Below are 19399 nucleotides of genomic sequence, written 5' to 3'. Positions count from 1 at the left end.
AACATCGCTACTTCAATGATTGAGCTTTTAATTTTTAAGCTTGAAATCCTGTTTTCATGGAATCGTAGAATGGTACAGCACAGAAACAGACCCCTTTGACTCAGCTCATTCATACCAACTGTGATACCTAACAACACCAATCCCATTTGGCTGCATTCTGCCCATATCCCTCTATGCCTTTCGTCCAAGTACTTGTCCAAAGGGCTTTGAAACATTGTAATTGTTTCTGTTATCCTTCACCGGAGGAAATATAAAATTTGTTCTATCCATGAGAAGTTGTTTATTTAGACGACCTTAATCTTCCTTGCGTGATAGAATATAAACTAATTGTGTTCAATCCAGTGAAAAACAGTCTTGACCTAAAACGTCACTTATCTGTGTTCTCCAGAGATGCTGCCTGACCTTTGTTACTCCAGCACTTTGTTTTCATTTTGCTTTCAACCAATGTAATGTTTCAACCTCATTATTCAACTGAATCTGCCTGACACCCATTCCAAGATAGTATATTTTTCAAGAAAAAAAAGTTCAGTGTTTTTCTCGTACTCCAGATAAAAGCTCTGGTTGAACTTTATAACTGACGCTTGTTCCATTCCTTTCAATGCCCTTCCTTTTGACATAGACACCAACTTTCCATTAGCTGTTTCACTTACCCATAGATTGCCATCATTTCCAAACTTGGGTTTCTGAATGACACCCTACTATTTGAAAACTGCCACAACTTTCTTGCATTCGGATTGGATGACTCGTGCCTCAGTTTTGCCCTTTCCCCAGAAATAGAAACAATTTCAGTCTGTGCTGCCAAGAGCACTACTAATTTAAGACCTCCAAGTCATTTCTTATCAGCTCCTCCTATTTCCACAAATTTGTATTCCCTGTATCATCCAAGTAAATCTTGTCAATTCATGTCAGTTTTAGGTCCTCTTAGGCTGCATGGAGCACTTCTGGAAGTCCATATAAATTCCACTCGTTCTTCTGCCCATGTTACTGCCTCAGAATTCAGATGTATTTGTTAGGACATAATGTGCCTAGATTGGATATCTCCGATTAGTTTATCCAAGTATTCAGTTGACATGCACAATGAGGTTTCTACATATGCTAGACTAATAGGCCTGTGATCTCCTTCAAAAACAGCAGATGGAACTCCCAACAAGCACTGGAGTGATGGGGAATGGGGTGGTCAAAGCTAGGATGCTGACAACAGAATTTTGGATAAACAATCCAGAGGTAATGAGATTCTCGGCAAACAGGAGAATTCCTGAGTCGGGAGACCTTTGGAAGATTGTCTACACAATATACAAGTTCCTGGTATCCACCTCAGGAAGTTAAAGCTAAGAAGAAGGCCATTCGGCCTCATTCCTGTTCTGCTATTGAGTGGGATCATAGGCTGTGGGCCGAGCATCAAAAATGTGTCTAGAAATAGGATTTTGTGACCCAAGTCACCAAACTACATGAAATTTTCACATATTGTGTAAAAAAATATATAAATCACCCCTGAAACTCGATATGAAGAAGACTTGCACATTTTTATTAAATTAGAGAAAAACCGGAAAAATGTCAGGAATTTTTTAGTCCAATCAAAGCACGTTTAACATTGAGTTGTCTGCCAGTTGGCCAATCACGCGCTTTGTTTCAGGCTAGCACACAAAATGGCTGAGAGGGCTTCACAGATGCCTGTTTTACTGGAGATTCCGATTTGTTGTTCTGTGGAATAAATGTCGTGGAAACTTGCAGCAGGTAATTGTATTTAGTGGGAAAAGCATAAAAAAGGCTGAAGAAAGTGCTGCGAAGTGGATTAAAGTACAAGAAAGCCTTCAAAGTCCCTGCTGATGTGTGGAACACAAAGAAGGCCCCCATGAATCAACTCTAACTAAAAGGTAAGATTAAAGTCTGAATTTATGAAAATCTATCTGTATGGACTTTAATTAATTTAATTGCACCCTTTTATAATGTGAATAAATTCATTCATTCATTCATTCATTCCTCATTCATTCGTTCACTCACTTACTCATTCATTCATTCATGAAATTGAGGGCCTAAACTATAACACAGTCAATTAAACATTACTCTATAACAAGCTGGCATTAGTGACAATAAGTCTTTAACAGCTAATCTCGGAGCTGCCTGCGAAAACTTACTGGGAAAAAGTGCTCCGACCGCGGGGCCTAGGTACTCGCGGTAAAGTGAAGCCGCGGCCTCAATTAATAAGCGGCCGATTCGTGATCGCGGAGCCGCGGATCATCGGCGGGGGGGGAGGCTGTACATAGTGCCGTCTATAGCGGTCGTTTTCAGACCCCGACAACGGGAGAAAAACGGAGGGATATCGATCGCTATTTACTGCGAGTACCTAGGTCCCGCGATCGGAGCACTTTTTCCCGGTAAGTTTTCGCAGGCAGCTCCGAGATTAGTTGTTAAAGACTTATTACTCTACAACAGGCTGGCATTAGTGACAATGTTTAATTGACTGTGTTATAGTTTAGGCCCTCAATTTCATGAATGAATGAATGAATGAATGAATGAGTAAGTGAGTGAGTGAATGAATGAATGAGTGAGTGAGTGAATGAATGAATGAATAAGGAATGAATGAATGAATGAATTTATTCACATTATATTAAATTAATTAAAGTCCATACAGATAGATTTTCATAAATTCAGACTTTAATCTTACCTTTCAGTTAGAGTTGATTCATGGGGGCCTTCTTTGTGTTCCACACATCAGCAGGGACTTTGAAGGCTTTCTTGCACTTTAATCCACTTCGCAGCACTTTCTTCAGCCTTTTTAATGCTTTTCCCACTAAATACAATTACCTGCTGCAAGTTTCCACGACATTTATTCCACAGAACACATCGGAATCTCCAGTAAAACAGGCATCTGTGAAGCCCCCTCAGCCATTTTGTGTGCTAGCCTGAAACAAAGCGCGTGATTGGCCACTGGCAGACAACTCAATGTTAAATGTGCTTTGATTGGACTAAAAAAATTCCCAACATTTTTCCGGTTTTTCTCTAATTTAATAAAAATGTACAAGTCTTCTTCATATCGAGTTTCAGGGGTGATTTATATACATTTTTTTACACAATATGTGAAAATTTCATGTAGTTTGGTGACTTGGGTCACGAAACTGCAGAATAAAGCTCCTCGGCCCACAGCCTATCATGGTTGATGTGAGACCTAAGTTTTTTTTTTATCCAACCTTGGCTTCAAGTCCGTCAATGCTGATGGAGAACAAAAAATTATTAAATCTAAAATAATTATTGAGTTTACATGCACACATTCATGATTCTGAAAGGAGCATTACCTAGGTTCTCTCCTGAATGACTTGGCTCTGATTTTAGACAATAGACAATAGGTGCAGGAGTAGGCCATTCAGCCCATCGAGGCAGCACCGCCATTACTATGATCATGACTGATCATTCACAATCAGTGCCCCGTTACTGCCTGCTCCCCATATCTCTTGACTCCGCTATCTTTAAGAGCTCTAAATAACTCTCTCTTGAAAGTATCCAGAGAATTGGCCTCCACTGCCTTCTGAGACAGAGAATTCCACAGATTCACAACTCTCTGGGTGGAAAAAGGTTTTCCTCATCTCTGTTCTAAATGGCCTACCCCTTATTCTTAAACTGTGGCCCCTGGTTCTGGATTCCCCCAACACCGAGAACATGTTTCCTGCCTCTAGCATATCCAATCCCTTAATAATCTTATGTTTCAATATGATCCTCTCATCGTTCTAAATTCCAGTGTATACAAGCCCAGTCGCTTCATTCTTTCAACATATGACAGTCCCGCCATCGCCACTCCCTCCATAGCAAGAATGTCCTTCCTCAAATTTGGAACCCAAAACTGCACACAATACTCCAGGTGTGGTCTCACTAGGGCCATGTACAACTGCAGAAGGACCTCTTTGTTCCTGCACTCCTCTTGTTATGAAGGCCGACATGCCATTAGGTTTCTTCACTGCCTGCTGTACCTGCATGCTTACTTTCAGTGACTGATGCACAAGGACACCCAGATCACATTGTACTTCCCCTTTTCCTAATTTGACACTATTCAGATAAAAATCTGCCTTCCTATTCTTGCCACCAAAGTGGATAACCTCACATTTATCCACATTAAACTGCATCTGCCATGCATCTGCCCACTCACCCAACCTGTCCAAGTCACCCTGCATCCTCATAGCATCCTCCTCACAGTTCACACTGCCACCCAGCTTTGTGTCATCTGCAAATTTGCTAATGTTACTCTTAATCCCTTCATCTAAATCATTAATGTATATTGTAGATAGCTGCGATCCCAGCACCGAGCCTTGCGGCACCCCACTAGTCACTGCCTGCCATTTTGAAAGGGACCCGTTAACCCCTACTCTTTGTTTCCTGTCTGCCAACCCATTTTCTATCCATGTCAGTACCTTACCCCCAATACCATGTGCTCTAATTTTACCCACTAATCTCCTATGTGGGACCTTATCAAAGGCTTTCTGAAAGACTAGGTACACTACATCCACTGGCTCTCCCTTGTCCATTTTCCTAGTTACATCCCCAAAAAATTCCAGAAGATCCATGCTGACTCGGACCGTTCCTGTTACTGCTATCCAAATGTGCTGCTATTTCATCTTTTATAATTGACTCCAGCATCTTCCCCACCACCGATGTGAGGCTAACCGGTCTATAATTCCCTGTGTTGTCTCTCCCTCCTTTCTTAAAAAGTGTGATAACATTAGCTACCCTCCAATCCAAAGGAACGGATCCTGAATCTATAGAACATTGGAAAATGATCACCAATGCGTCCACAATTTCTAGAGCCACTTACTTAAGTACCCTGGGATGCGGACCATCAGGCCCTGGGAATTTATCAGCCTTCAGTCCTATCAGTCTACCCAACACCATTTCCTGCCTAATGTGAATTTCCTTCAGTTCCTCCGTCACCCGAGGTCCTCTGGGAGATTGTTTTTGTCTTCCTTAGTAAAGACAGATCCAAAGTACCTGTTCAACTCGTCTGCCATTTCCTTGTTCCCCATAATAAATTCACCTGTTTCTGTCTTCAAGGAACCCACAGTTGTCTTAACTATTTTTTCCCTCTTCACATACCTAAAGAATATTTTACTATCCTCCTTTATATTCTTGGCTAGCTTATATTCGTACCTCATTTTCTCTCCCCGTATTGCCTTTTTAGTTATTTTTTGTTGCTCATTAAAAGTTTCCCAATCCTCTGGCTTCCAGCTCATCTTTGCTATGTTATACTTCTCTTTTAATTTCATACTGTCCTTGACTTCCCTTGTCAGCCATGGTCGCCTCTTACTCCTCTTAGAATCTTTCTTCCTCTTTGGAATGAACTGATCCTGCACCTCTGTATTATTCCCAGAAATACCTTCCATTGTTGTTCCACTGTCATCCCTGCTTGGGTCTCTTTCCAGTCAACTTTGGCCAGTCAACTTTGCTCCTGATTTTCCCTTCTCCCTCTCAAATTGTAGATTAAAACTTATCATATTTTGGTCACTACCTCCTATGCCATTGTCTTCAAACTCCACTAATTTGAGAACAAAAACATCTGTACATTGACAACATGGTACCTGACCTACCTGTGTCTACTGCTGGCAAGGTCTGTTTATATCCTTCCTATTTGACCATATAATCTGGAGTGGGACTGAAAATTCCTTAAGAGTTACCAGTCTTGCAATCTTAATGAACTCCCTATATTTTACTAGACCTAACTAGAGATTCGGGAATGAAATACTCTGAGACTCTGGACCCTGATCTTTATGTTCACATACACTTCCAGGTTCACAAGCAGCTCTAGTCTAGGGTGCAGCTGGTAGGACTGATGGGCCTATCATAACATGCACAGTACTACGATCGTATATGTTTGTTGTTTGCGAGGACTCTTTTTTTTTTTTTTTAAGCTGGTGCAAGCATGGCGGAGTGGGGTGTACCTTATCTCAGATTTTAGAGTCTCGTGCATGTGGGATTCCAAAGTAGAGCTGATATTGTGAAATGCAGTGATTATGAGGAATGAACAGGGAAGTAATGTATTAGGTTCCCTGAATGAGGAAATGAGAAAATTTGCCCTTTGAGAAGGTGGGACTTACTAGATTTTTAAAGAATAGACTTGTATTTCTGTTTTTTTTTAATAGTGTGGGGATGTCTATATTTTTTGTAAATGTATTGTTAAATCTGTCTGAGGTTTGTTGAAATCTGGTAAGCAGAAAAGGACTTTATTTGAAATGGTCCAATTAAAATATTTTTTTTGTTTACTGCTTGGCAAATGTGGAAACACAAAACATTGCAGGTTTTGAAAATCAGGGTGATCTTGTGAAACAGTTATGTTTCTGGTCATTCTCCTTGCATCAGAGCAGAAGTTCGATTGTAATTTCAAGCCAACACTTTAAATTCTGTCAGAAGAATGCCATTCCTAGTTTTACCAATGTTGCTGATTACACCAATGCACGAAAACAGGATCACTCACCTACCATAAATTACCATACATTTATCAGAGAATACAGCACAGAAATGGTCCCTTCAGCCCACTGAATCTGTGCTGATCATTGAGCATCTGGTTTACATTAATAGTTACATTATTCACATTACATTAATCCCCACTGTTTTCCTCCCATATTCCCCTTAACATGCCCAAAAATGTTACCATTATCTACACAGTTGGGACTATTTATTGGCCATGAAAAGGCATTTCGTTGGGACGGACTCACTGAAATTTAGAAGGATGAGAGGGGATCATAGAAACATATAACATTCTTAAGGGATTGGACCAGCTAGATGCAGGAATAATGTTCCACATGTTGGGAGAGTCCTGAACCAGGGGTGACAGTTTAAGAATATGGGGTAGGCCATTTCGGACTAAGATGAGGAAAACCTTTTTCAGCCAGAAAGTTGTGAATCTATGGAATTCTCTGCCACAGAAGGCAGTGCTGGTCAATTCACTGGATGTATTCAAGAGTTAGATATAGCTCTTAGGGCTAACGGAATCAAGGGATATGGGGAGAATGCAGGAACAGGGTACTGATTCTGGATGATCAACCATGATCATATTGAATGGCGGTGCTGGCTCGAAGGGACGTATGCCCTACTCCTGCACCTACTTTCTATGTTGGAGGAAACTGGAATGCCCGAGGAAACCCACACAGTTACAAGGAGAACATGCAAACTCTGCATAGGCTGCTCACGGGGTCAGGATTGAACCCAGACCACTGAAGTTGAGACAGCAGCACTACTAACCCAGCCATTTTGATGATTTGCAAAATTCTGAAAAGAAGATATTTTAGGTCAGATGTCGTCCATGTAATTTTTGTTTTACATTCGACAAAACCGATTTATCTTTTTTATAATGTACAGACCAGGCAGATTCACAATACATGTGTAACCAAAACGGTTGTGCAAGTTCAACATTTCTGCTTTTTAATTCATTTGTTTCAGGAAGGAAACTGGCAGCACTTTTTAATTTAACTCTTGAGTGATTTATTGGAAAATAAAAGAAACATCACACTTGTTAAAGGCAATAGCACTGTTTAGTCAGCCCATGAAAAAGAGCTGCATGAGGAAATTATATATATATGTGTGTGTGTGTGTGCAGGAGTAGGGCATACGGCCCTTTGAGCCAGCACTGCCATTCAATGGATGATTCATGGTTGATCATCCAGAAGATAAAGAATATTGGAAGCTTTTGTCTTGTTTTCATACCCAGGATTGAATTTGATAATTTTATTGTTACTGCTTGATAAAGGCCCTTTCACAATTGGAAGTATGATTAACCAAATTTAATCAATACTACTAAATCCAGAGCATATTTTAAATCCTCTGAAGAAGATCACTATTTTTCTGATCTGAGCTAATTCATTTTTTCCAGTTAAAACAATTCTGCCCTTCAGTGGAACAATGGAATCACTTCTAATCTCTGAACTGATGATTTTTGAACTTTTTTCTGCAGCTGTCAGGTGGCTTGTAAATATTTAATTGGTTCAAATTATTAAATCTCCGTCGATTGTGTTTCCATAAATGTTTCATAAAAATGTGTCTAATGAATAAATATGCCCGTCTCTTGCCTCATAGCTGGAGGAATGTGGGAGAAAGATTTGTAGAGAGACAAGCTTGTGAAAGAGGAAAGGAGGGTAATCAGTAAAAGCATGCAATAAAGAGGCGTGCTGGGGAGGAGGGGAGGGGGGGAGGGGGGGGGGGGGTTGAGGAGAGGAGGGTGGTAGTTGATTTCCTTTGTCTACGTTTAACTTAGATTGTTGAAACTTTTCTGGGGCACAAGCAGTAATTACCATTGATTTTATTTGTAGACCATGGGTTTCATTTATATGGGTTGTAATTCCTGGTTTCACAGTAGTCTTGTGATCCTGTCATTGGTTTTTCTTGATTGAGTGTTTGATGTTTTCACAGCTGGGCCCGGGAAGCAGGAAGCCGCTGAATGCAGTACTGTGCTGATGAATAGTGAAACAAGGGCCATAATGGGAACTACAGCTAGATTATCTGAAGAGGTAGGACGTTGTTCCCAGTGTGCCTTCTGAGTGTTTAGGACATGGATTGTGATTTGATCAGGGAGAATCTACTATGTAATTAGCTCTCTGGGGAAGTGATACTTTGCTGATTGGCCCACTCCTCTATACTACCTGGATATATAATGATTATGCAAACTGGATTCTTTGCCTAATTGGTTGTCGGATGCTGTGGAGGGTTGCTGAAAATTTGTTATAACTGAAACTATAAGCTTAAATTAAATGTCTAGTTGTATTTGTATAGTTTGTATAGTTTCACCATCTGATCGCTGGGCAGTACTGTTTGGAATGGAATTTCCGAGATTTGATCTCCAGGTACGAAGTTTGCTAGTCTTAGTAAAGACTAAGCCCATGTTCCCTTTTTCTCCCTGCCAAGTAAGACAAGGCATTCCCTAGACAAAATCAATTGATTGCCAACAATGTCGAGAAGATACTCAGGTCAAGGATAGTGGGGGCTGTCAGCATGTTGAAGCGTGTATACTGAGGGATTTGGGGAGGTCAGGACTGGCATGGGGTTGCTCAGTTAAACAAAGGTAACTCTAACTTTTATTCAAGATATTGAAGAATGAACTAAAACATCTCCGAAAAGAATGTTCTTCAATGGCAAGGCAAAATATTCAGGAGAACAAGATTTTAGTGGAAGAAATGGTGGATAGTGAGGGTCAGATTGCTTCTGACTCACTGGGTGCAGTGTACCGATCAACCACTGACTGTGGCCTGCAAGGGAGTCCAGTTGACAATGGTGACAGTCCAGATTGGATCCATCCTGGAATATCAACCTCGCCACCCCTGCATCCATCCAGCAAGACGACCATTTCCAATCCACCACCCGTGAGCAATCAGGCAACAAAAGGTCAGTGATCAATATCCTTGTAAGACAAGGGTGCGCCTGATCAGAGAGGGAGGTAAAACCGTTTCACCATCATTGAATAGAGAGGGAAACCATCCCATCAATACTGGGGCATCCTGATCAGAGACTATCTCACTGTTGATGTGCGAGAGTCCTGGTCAAAGAGATGGGTGGGCGGGATATCACCATTGGGAAGTAACAACACAGGTATCCCCAATGGGAGAATGTTGGTTATTTCATCAAGTGTATGAATATTGTTTTGTTAAAGTTTTCACATAACTGATTTTTATTAACCTTTTGATAGGAAAACGTCCAAAGAAAGGGATGGCAACTGCAAAGCAGCGACTGGGAAAGATTTTGAAGCTGAACCGAAGTGGTCGCCTCTTTCTTTAGAAATAAGACTTTATGGACTAGCATTGGGCCAAAGAGGGTCACAATGCTGCTGCATAGATGGCCCTACCTCGTGCCCTTGGAAGAGACCCTTGGATATGCACTGTTGAAGCACAGATGAGCAATAATGGAAGTATCAGAGCTGGGGAGAGAAGGACTGTAATGGAGAAGCTCTGAAAATCGTTCAGGGTTAGCAGACATTTTTAAAGGACGCTATTCTGTTTTTTCTTAAGATACTCTCTGTTGTAATTTATCTTCCAAATTATTTGATGCATTTTAATTTAACAGCATTGTTTTTTTTTTAAAGAGAAAACTATTTATTGAGGAATTGATTCAGTTGAACAAAATAATTTAGATATAAAATATTGAACCATATTTCCAAATGAATAATCCTTGCCTTTTAATTTATTCTAAAATGATTATGTTTATCACTTCCAAAATCCAACTATCTTACACTATTTTTCAATTTCACATCAAAGTGGGTATGGGATTGGCAATTAGAATTTAACTTGGGCAAACACAATGGTATATTTTGGGAATTTAACTCAGGGGAGGATATGCACAGTGAATGGCTGGGTCCTGGGGAGTGTTACTGAACTGCAAACCTTGGGACACAACTACACAGTTCCCTCAAAGTCATGACAGGGTGGCAAAGAAGGATAATGGTATATTTATCTTCATCAGCTGAAGTATTGAGTATAGGAGTTGGGACATTATGGTAAAGTAGTACAAATTTTTGGTTAGGCTGCATTCAGAAGTGATGTATGCACTTCTGGTTCTATGCTATAGGAAGGATTTGATTAAGCTGGACAATTCACAGGAATGCTGCATGGACTGGAGGGCTTGAATTATGAGAGATTGAATATGTTGGGACTTTTTGATGGAGTGAAGGAGGTTGATTGAGGGGTATAAAATCGAAATAGGGCAATCTAGAAGGCATAAGTTAAAGGTGAGAGCAAAACGATTTAAAGTCAGCTGAGTGTCAAATATTTCACACAGAGTGTGGTATATGGAAGAAGATACCAGAGGAAGTGGTGGTGGCGAGTATAATTACAATGTTTAAAAACAAAACATGTTTTTAAAAAGAAAAGGTTTGGAGTGATATGGGCCAAGTGCACATAAAGGGAATTAGTGTAGACATGCTGGTCAGGGTGGATGAGTTGGGACAGAGACTGTTTGTGTTTTATGACACTATAAATCGTAGTGGAAATTGGCCCCAAGGATCTGGTGATCAAGACTGAAGGAACTACTGGGAAGATAGTGTGTTGGCCATTCTGACATCTTTCTAGTCATGAAGCACACTGTGAATTGACAGACACACCTCTTCAACCTTATTTTTGGCTGTAAAGGAGGGCAGTTTATTGCTCTTTTAGCCAGAGCTTCACAAGTGGATAGACAATATTCACCAGGCCAAACATCTGTCAGGCTAAAATTAGAAATCAAATTTCTTTACAGGAATTAAACTTGTACAAAAGCACAAAGATACAGCAGCATAATCTACAGTTATAATTTACATACTCAGGCTCTATTTGGCAAATAAACATCCAAAATCTAAATGTGACATACTTTAGCTAAACTTCACATTGAGTTGCTTTTGCAACATGGAAATGGGAAGATAATACAATATCATGAAATATGGGGAAACAGAATCTGCAGATGCTGGAATCAGAAGCAAAAAATAAACTTCTGGAGGAACTCATCGGGTAAAGCAGCATCCATGGAGGCAAAGGGATTGTCGGAGTTTTGGGTTGAGACCTTGCATCAGGACACCTCCAGCCTCACCATCATTTGGAGACCGAAACAGCTATTCCAGGTGAGACAGAAATTCACATGAACCATTTCCAACCTTGTCTATTGCATTTTGTGCTTGTAATGTGACCCCCATTACATTGGCAACCATGTATGGACCACATGCACCCTACCACAATGGCTATCTTGAGCTCCCAAGTAGCATGACAGTTCAGTGCCCCTTCCCATTCTCACATTGTCATATACGTCCTTGGCCTTCTCCACTGCCTGGGCGAGTCCAATCACAAACTAAAGAACAGCACCACCTACTCTGCTCAGGTAGTTTAGAGCCCAATTAATTAAATTATATATTAATTAAATATTATTTTTTTCAATTTCATGTTCCTTTCTCACTCCCATCAGTCCATCCAGGGTATCTCTTTTCCATCCCTCTAGCACCCCCCCCCCCCCCCCCCCCCCCCACCCCTTATCTCAACTCATCACTCTCCCCCACCAGGTTCCATGTGCCCATCATCCATCCTTTATCAGGTTCCACCGGCCATTCTCTGCCTCACCCCTCCCTTACAACTCTACACTGGCCATCTCCCCTTGATGCCCTTGGCCTTAATGCAGAGCACCCATCCCTTTTCTTCCATAGTTGCTGCTTGGCCCGCTGAGTTCTTCCAGCAGTTTTTGCACCATGAAGTGCCACCATTATTCAGGGTCTCCATTACCCAATGCAGCCATGCACAATTCTGGAATGGAAAAGAGTAGTTTACAACCAAGAAACTCCAATATTAATTGGTGCTTGTTTCAGCTCAGTGGTCTCCTAATCAATGGAATTAAATTAGATAAATTCTCCCTCGCATAAGTGTGAAGTGATGCATATTTGGTAACTCAATCCAGGTAGGGCATACACAGTATTTGGAATAGTCCTGAAGAACGTTGTACAGTAGAGAGATTGTGTTTACGGTGCATACTTCCCTGAAAGTGGACACTCGGGCAGACAGGTTGACTATGAGTGTTTGGCAAGCATGCCTTCAGACAGGGCATAGAGTACAAGAGTGGGATTCACTGCACCACTGTGGGATCTGAGGGAAAGCAGCAAAAGGAAATTAGTAGAAGGAATGGCATAGGAGGGGATGAGGGGTGCTACATTAACATTTTATCTGGATTCAGCCTCACCACTGGAAATGCTGCATCAGGGTGTGTAGATGGCTGGTAAGCATTGTTCCTCTCGCATAGCTGACGCAAGCATCAATGGTACCTTCCAAGACTGAGTACAAGGAATGTCCACTGTGAACATCTTAAAGGCTTGTGCAGAGCTTTATTGGGTGATAATAATTGGGGGTGGGTTTCCCAAGATAGATACAGAGCACATCGTGCTTCGTCTGGCATTTCAATAGTGGATCAGTACATCAGTGTCGTATGCCAATCTTCTTCTTGCGTATGGTGTGCACAGCCTAAAGTTGTAGGACAACTTGTTCTATTTGATCTTATTTGATTGTGCCCGCCAGGTTGATTGCATTCGTCGAAACAGGGCGGACCACGTGAAGGTTGCAATCTCCCACCCCTCGTATGCCAATAACTAGTCTGAAAAGGCAGCTGCAGTTTTCATCTTGTACATTACCTTGTACTCCTGCCAATGCTCAGAGAAACTGTTTGGCATCAGATGGTGCCTCAGCGCCACAGCTGATAGAGCCACCGCCTCTCAGCTCCAAAAACAAGTCTGAAGAAGGGTCTCGACCCGAAACGTCACCCATTCCTTCTCTCCAGAGACGCTGCCTGTCCTGCTGAGTTACTCCAGCTTTTTGTGTCTATCTTCTAGCAATCCTGTCCTGCCTCGCGTTTGCAAGTTCTTTGTGGCTGCATGATGCTTCATTACCCTCCCACATCCTAAACACGTGTAGATTAGGTGGCTGCTGTAAATTACCTCTAATACGGAACATTTAACTTTATTTTCCCTTCTCTTTCTCTCTGTCTCTCGTTATTATATTGTTAACAGTATACTATATTTACATATGCTGTTGTGCTGCTGCAAGTACGAATGTCATTGTTATATCTGGGACAAAAGGCAATAAAACACTCTTGACTCTCTGGGTCAAAGATCCAATAGCTTGCTATAGGATCTTTGCTCTTGGTCACTGCGGCATCGGGCGATCCGCAGCTTCCGGGTCCCGTGGCCGAGCCTCGGGCGCCCCCTGGCGCTGTGGAGGGGAGGGAGCAGCGTGGGTCGTGGCCAGAGCGGGGTGCGGGCGGCATGAAGCGGAGCGGGCCGCTGGTGCTGGGCCGATGGAGGCCCTGCGCCCGGGAGCCGGCCCTTTGCCCGGGCCTGGTGTGGCTGGAGCGGGCGGCCGACCTGCTGCAGGTGCAGCGCAACTTGGCGGGGGCGCTGGCGGCCTGCGAGCGCGGCCTGGAGTGGCTGGACCGGCAGCCGGGCGGCAGGTGAGACGGGGCCCGGGATACGAGGCTGTGTGTGGGTGCCAGGGCGGCGGAGTCCGCGGGGCCGCGTATCCTCATTCCCTCTCTCTCTCTCTCTCCCTCCCCCCGCCTGCAGTGCGCCCCGAGCCGCCGACATCAGGTCGTCCCTGTGCACCATGGGGCTGCAGGCGCTGGCCGAGCGACGGCAGTGGCGCCGGGCCTGGGACTGGCTGCTGCAACAGTACGGCAGCCCCGACCGAATCCCCGCCGCTCTCCTCCAGCTCTGGTGAGTGTTGGTGCAGCCCTGAGACAGATGCCCTCGGCTCCAGTCGCGTTTATTGTCTCACACACGAATAGGGGGAGGTGCAGGTACAATGACAATCTTGCTTGCCAATGCCATAGCATCACAGGTAGATAGTCTCGGGCATCATAAGGAAACATAAAGTATATACTTGTTACACAAATTCTACAAGATAGCTGAAAGAGAACGGTTGTGCAAAAAAGAGGGTCCAAAACCGATGAGAAAACAAGTCCATGATGATAGTGCAACAGGTGGACCGTAGTTCTAATGTTGAGGTAGGGTTTTGCGTTGTTCCAGACCCTGGTTGTTCCATTCATCTCCCACCAACCTAGTTCTGTTCATCTACTACTCACAAATATCAACCACCAGGTCTCTTCCCCATCTGATCTTAACCATCCTCCAATGGTCCCCATTGTCGTATCCTTACGTATCGATTCCAGCACTGGTAGCCTTTGTGTTCTCACATCACCCTTCTAACCCTCCCCCCTCCACCCATCTGGGTCCATCTGCCTTTTTTCTCATCTGCTTTTTTCTCTGTCTCCCATTTCACCCCTCCCCCAGGCTCCTTCTGCTCATCAACCGTTCAACTCTCCCCCCTACCCCATCCCCTCTCTTTACACCAGCAATCTCCCTCTTCCCTCTCGGTCCTGATGCAGGGTTTGACCTGAAACATTTGACAGTTTCTCTTCTCCTTTGACCCCTGTCGCTCAGCCTGCTGAGTACCTCCAGCAGGATGTGAGAGCATATATGGTGCTGGTTGTACAACTCCCCTTGTCACTTTCCCCTTTGAAACAGCATAAAAGGCACTAAATCAAATAAATCGCTTGGGAGTGTTGGATAAGGCTGTGAGTGTTTTAAAGCCTCCACTGAATTCTTCTGGCAATTTGTTTTTTTGCATTTTTCATTTTGTTTTCCTCCTCATTTTATTCTGACAACCCAAGAGCAGTCTTGACTCCCATCGATCCTATTCCCCCCTGCAGTTCCCAGTTATGTATTCTTCCTCACATTCCTGATAATTCCCTCGATTTCCCTCAACAGTCAGTTAACTCCCCAACCCCCACATCCATGGGACGTGAGAGAAAAGCAGAGGAAAACGTGCAAAGTCCACACAAACAGCACCCGAGGTCTGGTTGAACCCTGGTTTCTGGAGCAGTGAGGCACCACTGTGTGGCCCATGAAGTAATGGCTTTAGTCTACATTTTATACGTGCTGATGTTACAGTCACGTTTATGAATGTTAGACACCCTTAAAATGCATGAAGCTGATGATATTCTCTGTGGCAGCATCATCCTATACAGCAAGGCTGGAGAGCCTGGCCAAATACAGCAGGCCGTCAGCAGCTGGCTTAAGAGCAAGGCCAGCACAAGTGCCCCAGGAAGTGTGGGTCTGGTGTTTGAGTTGTATATACTGCATGTGCTGCTGCCACTTGGTCTTTATGCAGAAGCGGAGAAGGAGATCAAGGATACCACATTATTGACGGAGCAACAGAAGGAATCGGTGCTGGAAGTTGTTTTGCGAAAGAGACCCAAACTGCTGGAGCAAGAATTGGCGGAGAGCAGGAGCCAGGTTCCAGCAGAATGCAGCGAACGCAGACAATCTGGTAACCCCCAATTCCTGTCACATATAGCAGTGTCCTGATATAAAAGCAGATAATGCTGGAAATGTTTAGCAGATTACCCTAGCAACTGTGGAGAGAGAGAGAGAGAGAGACCGATCAGTTTAGTTGAATGACCATGTGCCGAGTAGCCTCAGTGTTCTCTGATTTTATTTTGGATCCCCAGCATCTGCACTTTTTTGCTATTTGCCTTTCCTGATTGGCTGTGTTTCTGTCTAGTTCTGGCGGCCCACACACCAGTATTCCAGCAATTTGCCTCCAAAGGGGCTCTGCGTCCTTTTCCTATTTTCCTGTGCAGGATATCCCTGGATTAGAAGGATCTTCTCGCCCAGTGCAAACCTTGCACACCATCCCATTCTTTGGTGAGGCCTTGCCAAACTGTTAAGGCTGTGAAGATTGTGTGCACACTTCATGCTGCCCTTTGCTGTGTTACACACACAGTGGGAAGAGATGATTCACATACCACAATGCGTTTGACAGACTCTAACTTGGATAACAAACAAACTCTTAATAAAAAAGATGGAGCAAACCATTGGAGGGTACACACCAAAAGCTGGAGAAACTCAGCGCGACAGGCAGCATCTCTGGAGAGAAGGAATGGGTGACGTTTCAGGTCGAGACCCTTCTTCTGACTGACCTGTCAGGTGAAAGGTGTTGACCCGAAACATCACCCACTCCTTCTCTCCAAAGATGCTGCCTGTCCCGCTGAGTTACTCCAGCTTTTTGTGTCTATCTTTGGTTTAAACCGGCATCTGCAGTTCCTTAAACAATTGGAGGAACTCAGCGGATCTTGTGAAGCGCGGGGGGGGGGCTGTTGGTAAAATTGGCAGCATTTCAGGTCAAGACCCTGCGATCTGTTCAACAATTGTCGACACTTCCTTTCTGCTGCTCGATCCGCTGAGTTCCTCCAGCAATTTGTTTTTGCTCTGGATTCCAGCATCTGTAGTCCCTTGTGACTCATAAAGTTTCTTTGGTACTGAGTTAACAATAAGTAGAGTTACCATTGAGTCTTTTACTCCACACTCCCCATTGCTAGCTGTATGCTCAGACTGTTCCACATATGCCCACCAAGTCCTAATTCCCTAGGCATTTTGCAGACAAGACCATTCCAAAGCTCACGTGGCTGCTGTCCCATCTTCCATCTTCTGCAAGTATTAGATTGAGGATAACCAAACATTGTCATGGTGTGTTTCATTGCCACTTCTCTTTTTCTTGGCAGCACAATACACACTACGCCATATGTTCCGGTTAATTCAGCAAGTGGTGGAGTTGTGTCGTAGAAGTCTGCGTTTGGTTTCTCTTCGCAAGCTGCTTCTGGCCGTGTTCGTAGCCTATCTGCTGGTCATCAGGCTGGACCCTGGTGAGTGGCATAGCTTTTCAGCAAGCACCAGCTACAAAATGTACCTCAGCAACACACACCGGCCAATGCATCCCAACTTTGCCTCTCAAACCCGCAGCCTCCCCCACCGAGAGGTACAAGGGCAACTAAAGCACAGGAGTACCTTCGCCTGTAAGTTTCCCTCCAGACCACTCCATCCTAAGTGGGATTTAATACTGCTCGTCTTTCATTGTCACTGGAACTCCCTCCTTATCAACACTGGGATCACCTTCACCAGGAGGGTTGCAGCAGTTCAACACTGCAGCAGTGACGTCTCACCACCTCTTGAGGTTAATTAGCTACATACAGTAAATGCTGGCCTTGTCAACGACATTCAGATCCCAAAATATGGTTGATTTAATTTAAGACTGCTGTGTGTGCCACAGAAACAGGCCTTTAGGCCCGAACACATCCATGCTGGGCAAAATGTCCATCTGAGCTAATCTCATTTGCCTGTGTTTGGCCCATATTCCGTTGAACCTTTCCTGTCCATGCACCTATCCAAATGTCTTTTAATTAGTAGCAGAATCAGTGCAGTTGAACCAACCTAATGCCCTGTGGTCATTGAGGTTACTCTCCTGATAGGAGAGATGTGATGGTTTTTTTTAATAGGTTGAATAATAGTTACTCCAACACTTTGTGTTTTTTGATCAAGATTCCAAAGACGTACTGATTTGTTGGTTAATTGGCTTCAGTAAAAATTGTAAATTGTCCCTTGTGTGTAGGATAGTGCTAGTGTATGGAGATCACTGGTCTGTGCAGATGGTGGGCCGAAGGGCCTGTTTCCGCATTGTACCTCTAAGCTAAACTAAATTCCAGCATCTCCAATCCCTTGTGACAACTGACTGCTCATCATTTTCTCTGTGTCTGTTCTGAGGAAGGGTGTTTGACCTAAAATATTCTCATTTGTTTTTATTTCAGCTTTCCAGCATCTACAGTATTTTCATTCTCAATATACTTCTTTTGTTTCCCCTTCAGCCTCTCCAGTCACCTTTTCCTGTTTAACCAGTGTACGACTCTTCCTCAAGTCGACATGGGACATTATGTTCTCTCCTTACTACAAGACAAGGCTTGGCCAGTGACTTCGGCAGGAGAGTTGGTTAGTTAAACACCACAATCTAATGAATCTAGAAAATGAGCAAGTCCTGATGCTGGGCTCTTGCTCCAGTGAAGTTCGCTCGAACCAGCTTGGCATATCAGACCTGCAGTTGATAGTCTCACTGTGCAACAGGCACAGCCTTCAATGTTCCTTTCTGTAATCCCTTTCAGTTCCACTCTGCATTGAAGGGGTTAACTATCTCTGTCCCTCGGTTGCTTCAGTGGACTGTTAATCAGTGCATTGGGAAGGGAGGAGGGGACTGTGGTGCCAAAGTATTTGGGTGAGAGGAGTGAATATCCTGCGGGGTTTGGTGTTTGTAAAGAAGACTTTTCATTAAAGGACACATTGAAGGAAATTTATGTCAGCCGGTGCTCCAATGAAACAGACTGCAAGCCGTTGTGAATACAATATCCACTTTAACAAAGGGAACATCCGTCATAGGTTGACGGCCCAGTAAACATCACGGTAAGAGGCATGAGTAGCCTTTGTCTAATGTTGTATCAATAAATGGAACTTGGCTTTCATTATAAACAGAACATAATGTCTTTGGGGCCAGAACCCCTCGACCAACCCAATTGTAGTCAGATATGACAACTGCGACTGAGTTACAGGTGTGACGTGTGTATATTTGTGACATCTGGATAGTCGACAATAAAGATGTACTTGAAAGGTGTTGATTTATGTTCGTTTGAAGGTGTATTTTTCTCCCTCTATGCTACCTCTCCCACCCACACAGCCCTTAATTTGTCCTTTCTCCATACCTCTCTAGGTGATTGTAGATTGAGCTGCCTATCCCCAGGGTAGTTCTTTGGGGCAGTGCCACAAGACAAATTTTCAGCTGCTTTTTCAGAAGCCTTCCTCCCTCTATAAGATCAGAAGCGGATAATTACAGTAATTCCACTCCACTCGTCTCAGCATGTGAAGCAGGCCATGCCTGCATGCAGCAAGACGGTGTTAACATACAGCACGGGCTGATGGAAGGCAAGTAACATTTCTGTCTGACCTGCCAGAAAATGTCAATGTCCAAAATAGTCAAACCATCTGCGATGAATCGGATTCCCCAGTACTAACATCCTGTCAGCGAGCATGGATCAGAAAAGGGTACATATACACAAT

At 43.5% G+C, this 19399-nt stretch overlaps 2 protein-coding genes across 8 annotated transcripts in view; both read left to right on the top strand.

The window, feature by feature from the left end:
* The window catches only part of kdm7a (lysine demethylase 7A), a 67835-nt gene extending 57707 nt beyond the window's left edge, over positions 1 to 10128 (top strand). For 2 of the 7 annotated variants that reach the window (XM_033037799.1, XM_033037800.1), the window contains 3 exons: positions 8386 to 8483; positions 9057 to 9354; positions 9656 to 10128. In XM_033037799.1, coding sequence (XP_032893690.1) covers positions 8386 to 8483; positions 9057 to 9354; positions 9656 to 9744 — 485 coding nt within the window. In that variant the 3' untranslated portion in view covers positions 9745 to 10128. Of the gene's footprint in view, positions 1 to 1131; positions 1225 to 8385; positions 8584 to 9056; positions 9355 to 9655 lie in introns of those variants that run through there. The other 5 variants (XR_004414840.1, XM_033037801.1, XR_004414839.1 and 2 more) reach the window with 4 other exon arrangements.
* A 3582-nt stretch (positions 10129 to 13710) lies between these two features.
* Positions 13711 to 18958, top strand: pex26 (peroxisomal biogenesis factor 26). The gene is made up of 5 exons (XM_033037798.1): positions 13711 to 13914; positions 14027 to 14176; positions 15475 to 15791; positions 17026 to 17166; positions 18163 to 18958. Exons 1-5 carry the CDS (start codon positions 13730 to 13732, stop codon positions 18264 to 18266), a joined length of 897 nt encoding a protein of 298 aa, XP_032893689.1. The 5' UTR covers positions 13711 to 13729; the 3' UTR covers positions 18267 to 18958.
* Positions 18959 to 19399: the final 441 nt, after the last annotated feature.

Source organism: Amblyraja radiata, chromosome 19 (genome assembly GCF_010909765.2).
Source record: "Amblyraja radiata isolate CabotCenter1 chromosome 19, sAmbRad1.1.pri, whole genome shotgun sequence".
Taxonomy (NCBI): domain Eukaryota; kingdom Metazoa; phylum Chordata; class Chondrichthyes; order Rajiformes; family Rajidae; genus Amblyraja; species Amblyraja radiata.
The sequence above is the reverse complement of the archived record's forward strand: the minus strand, read 5'-3'. Positions and strand labels throughout refer to the sequence as shown.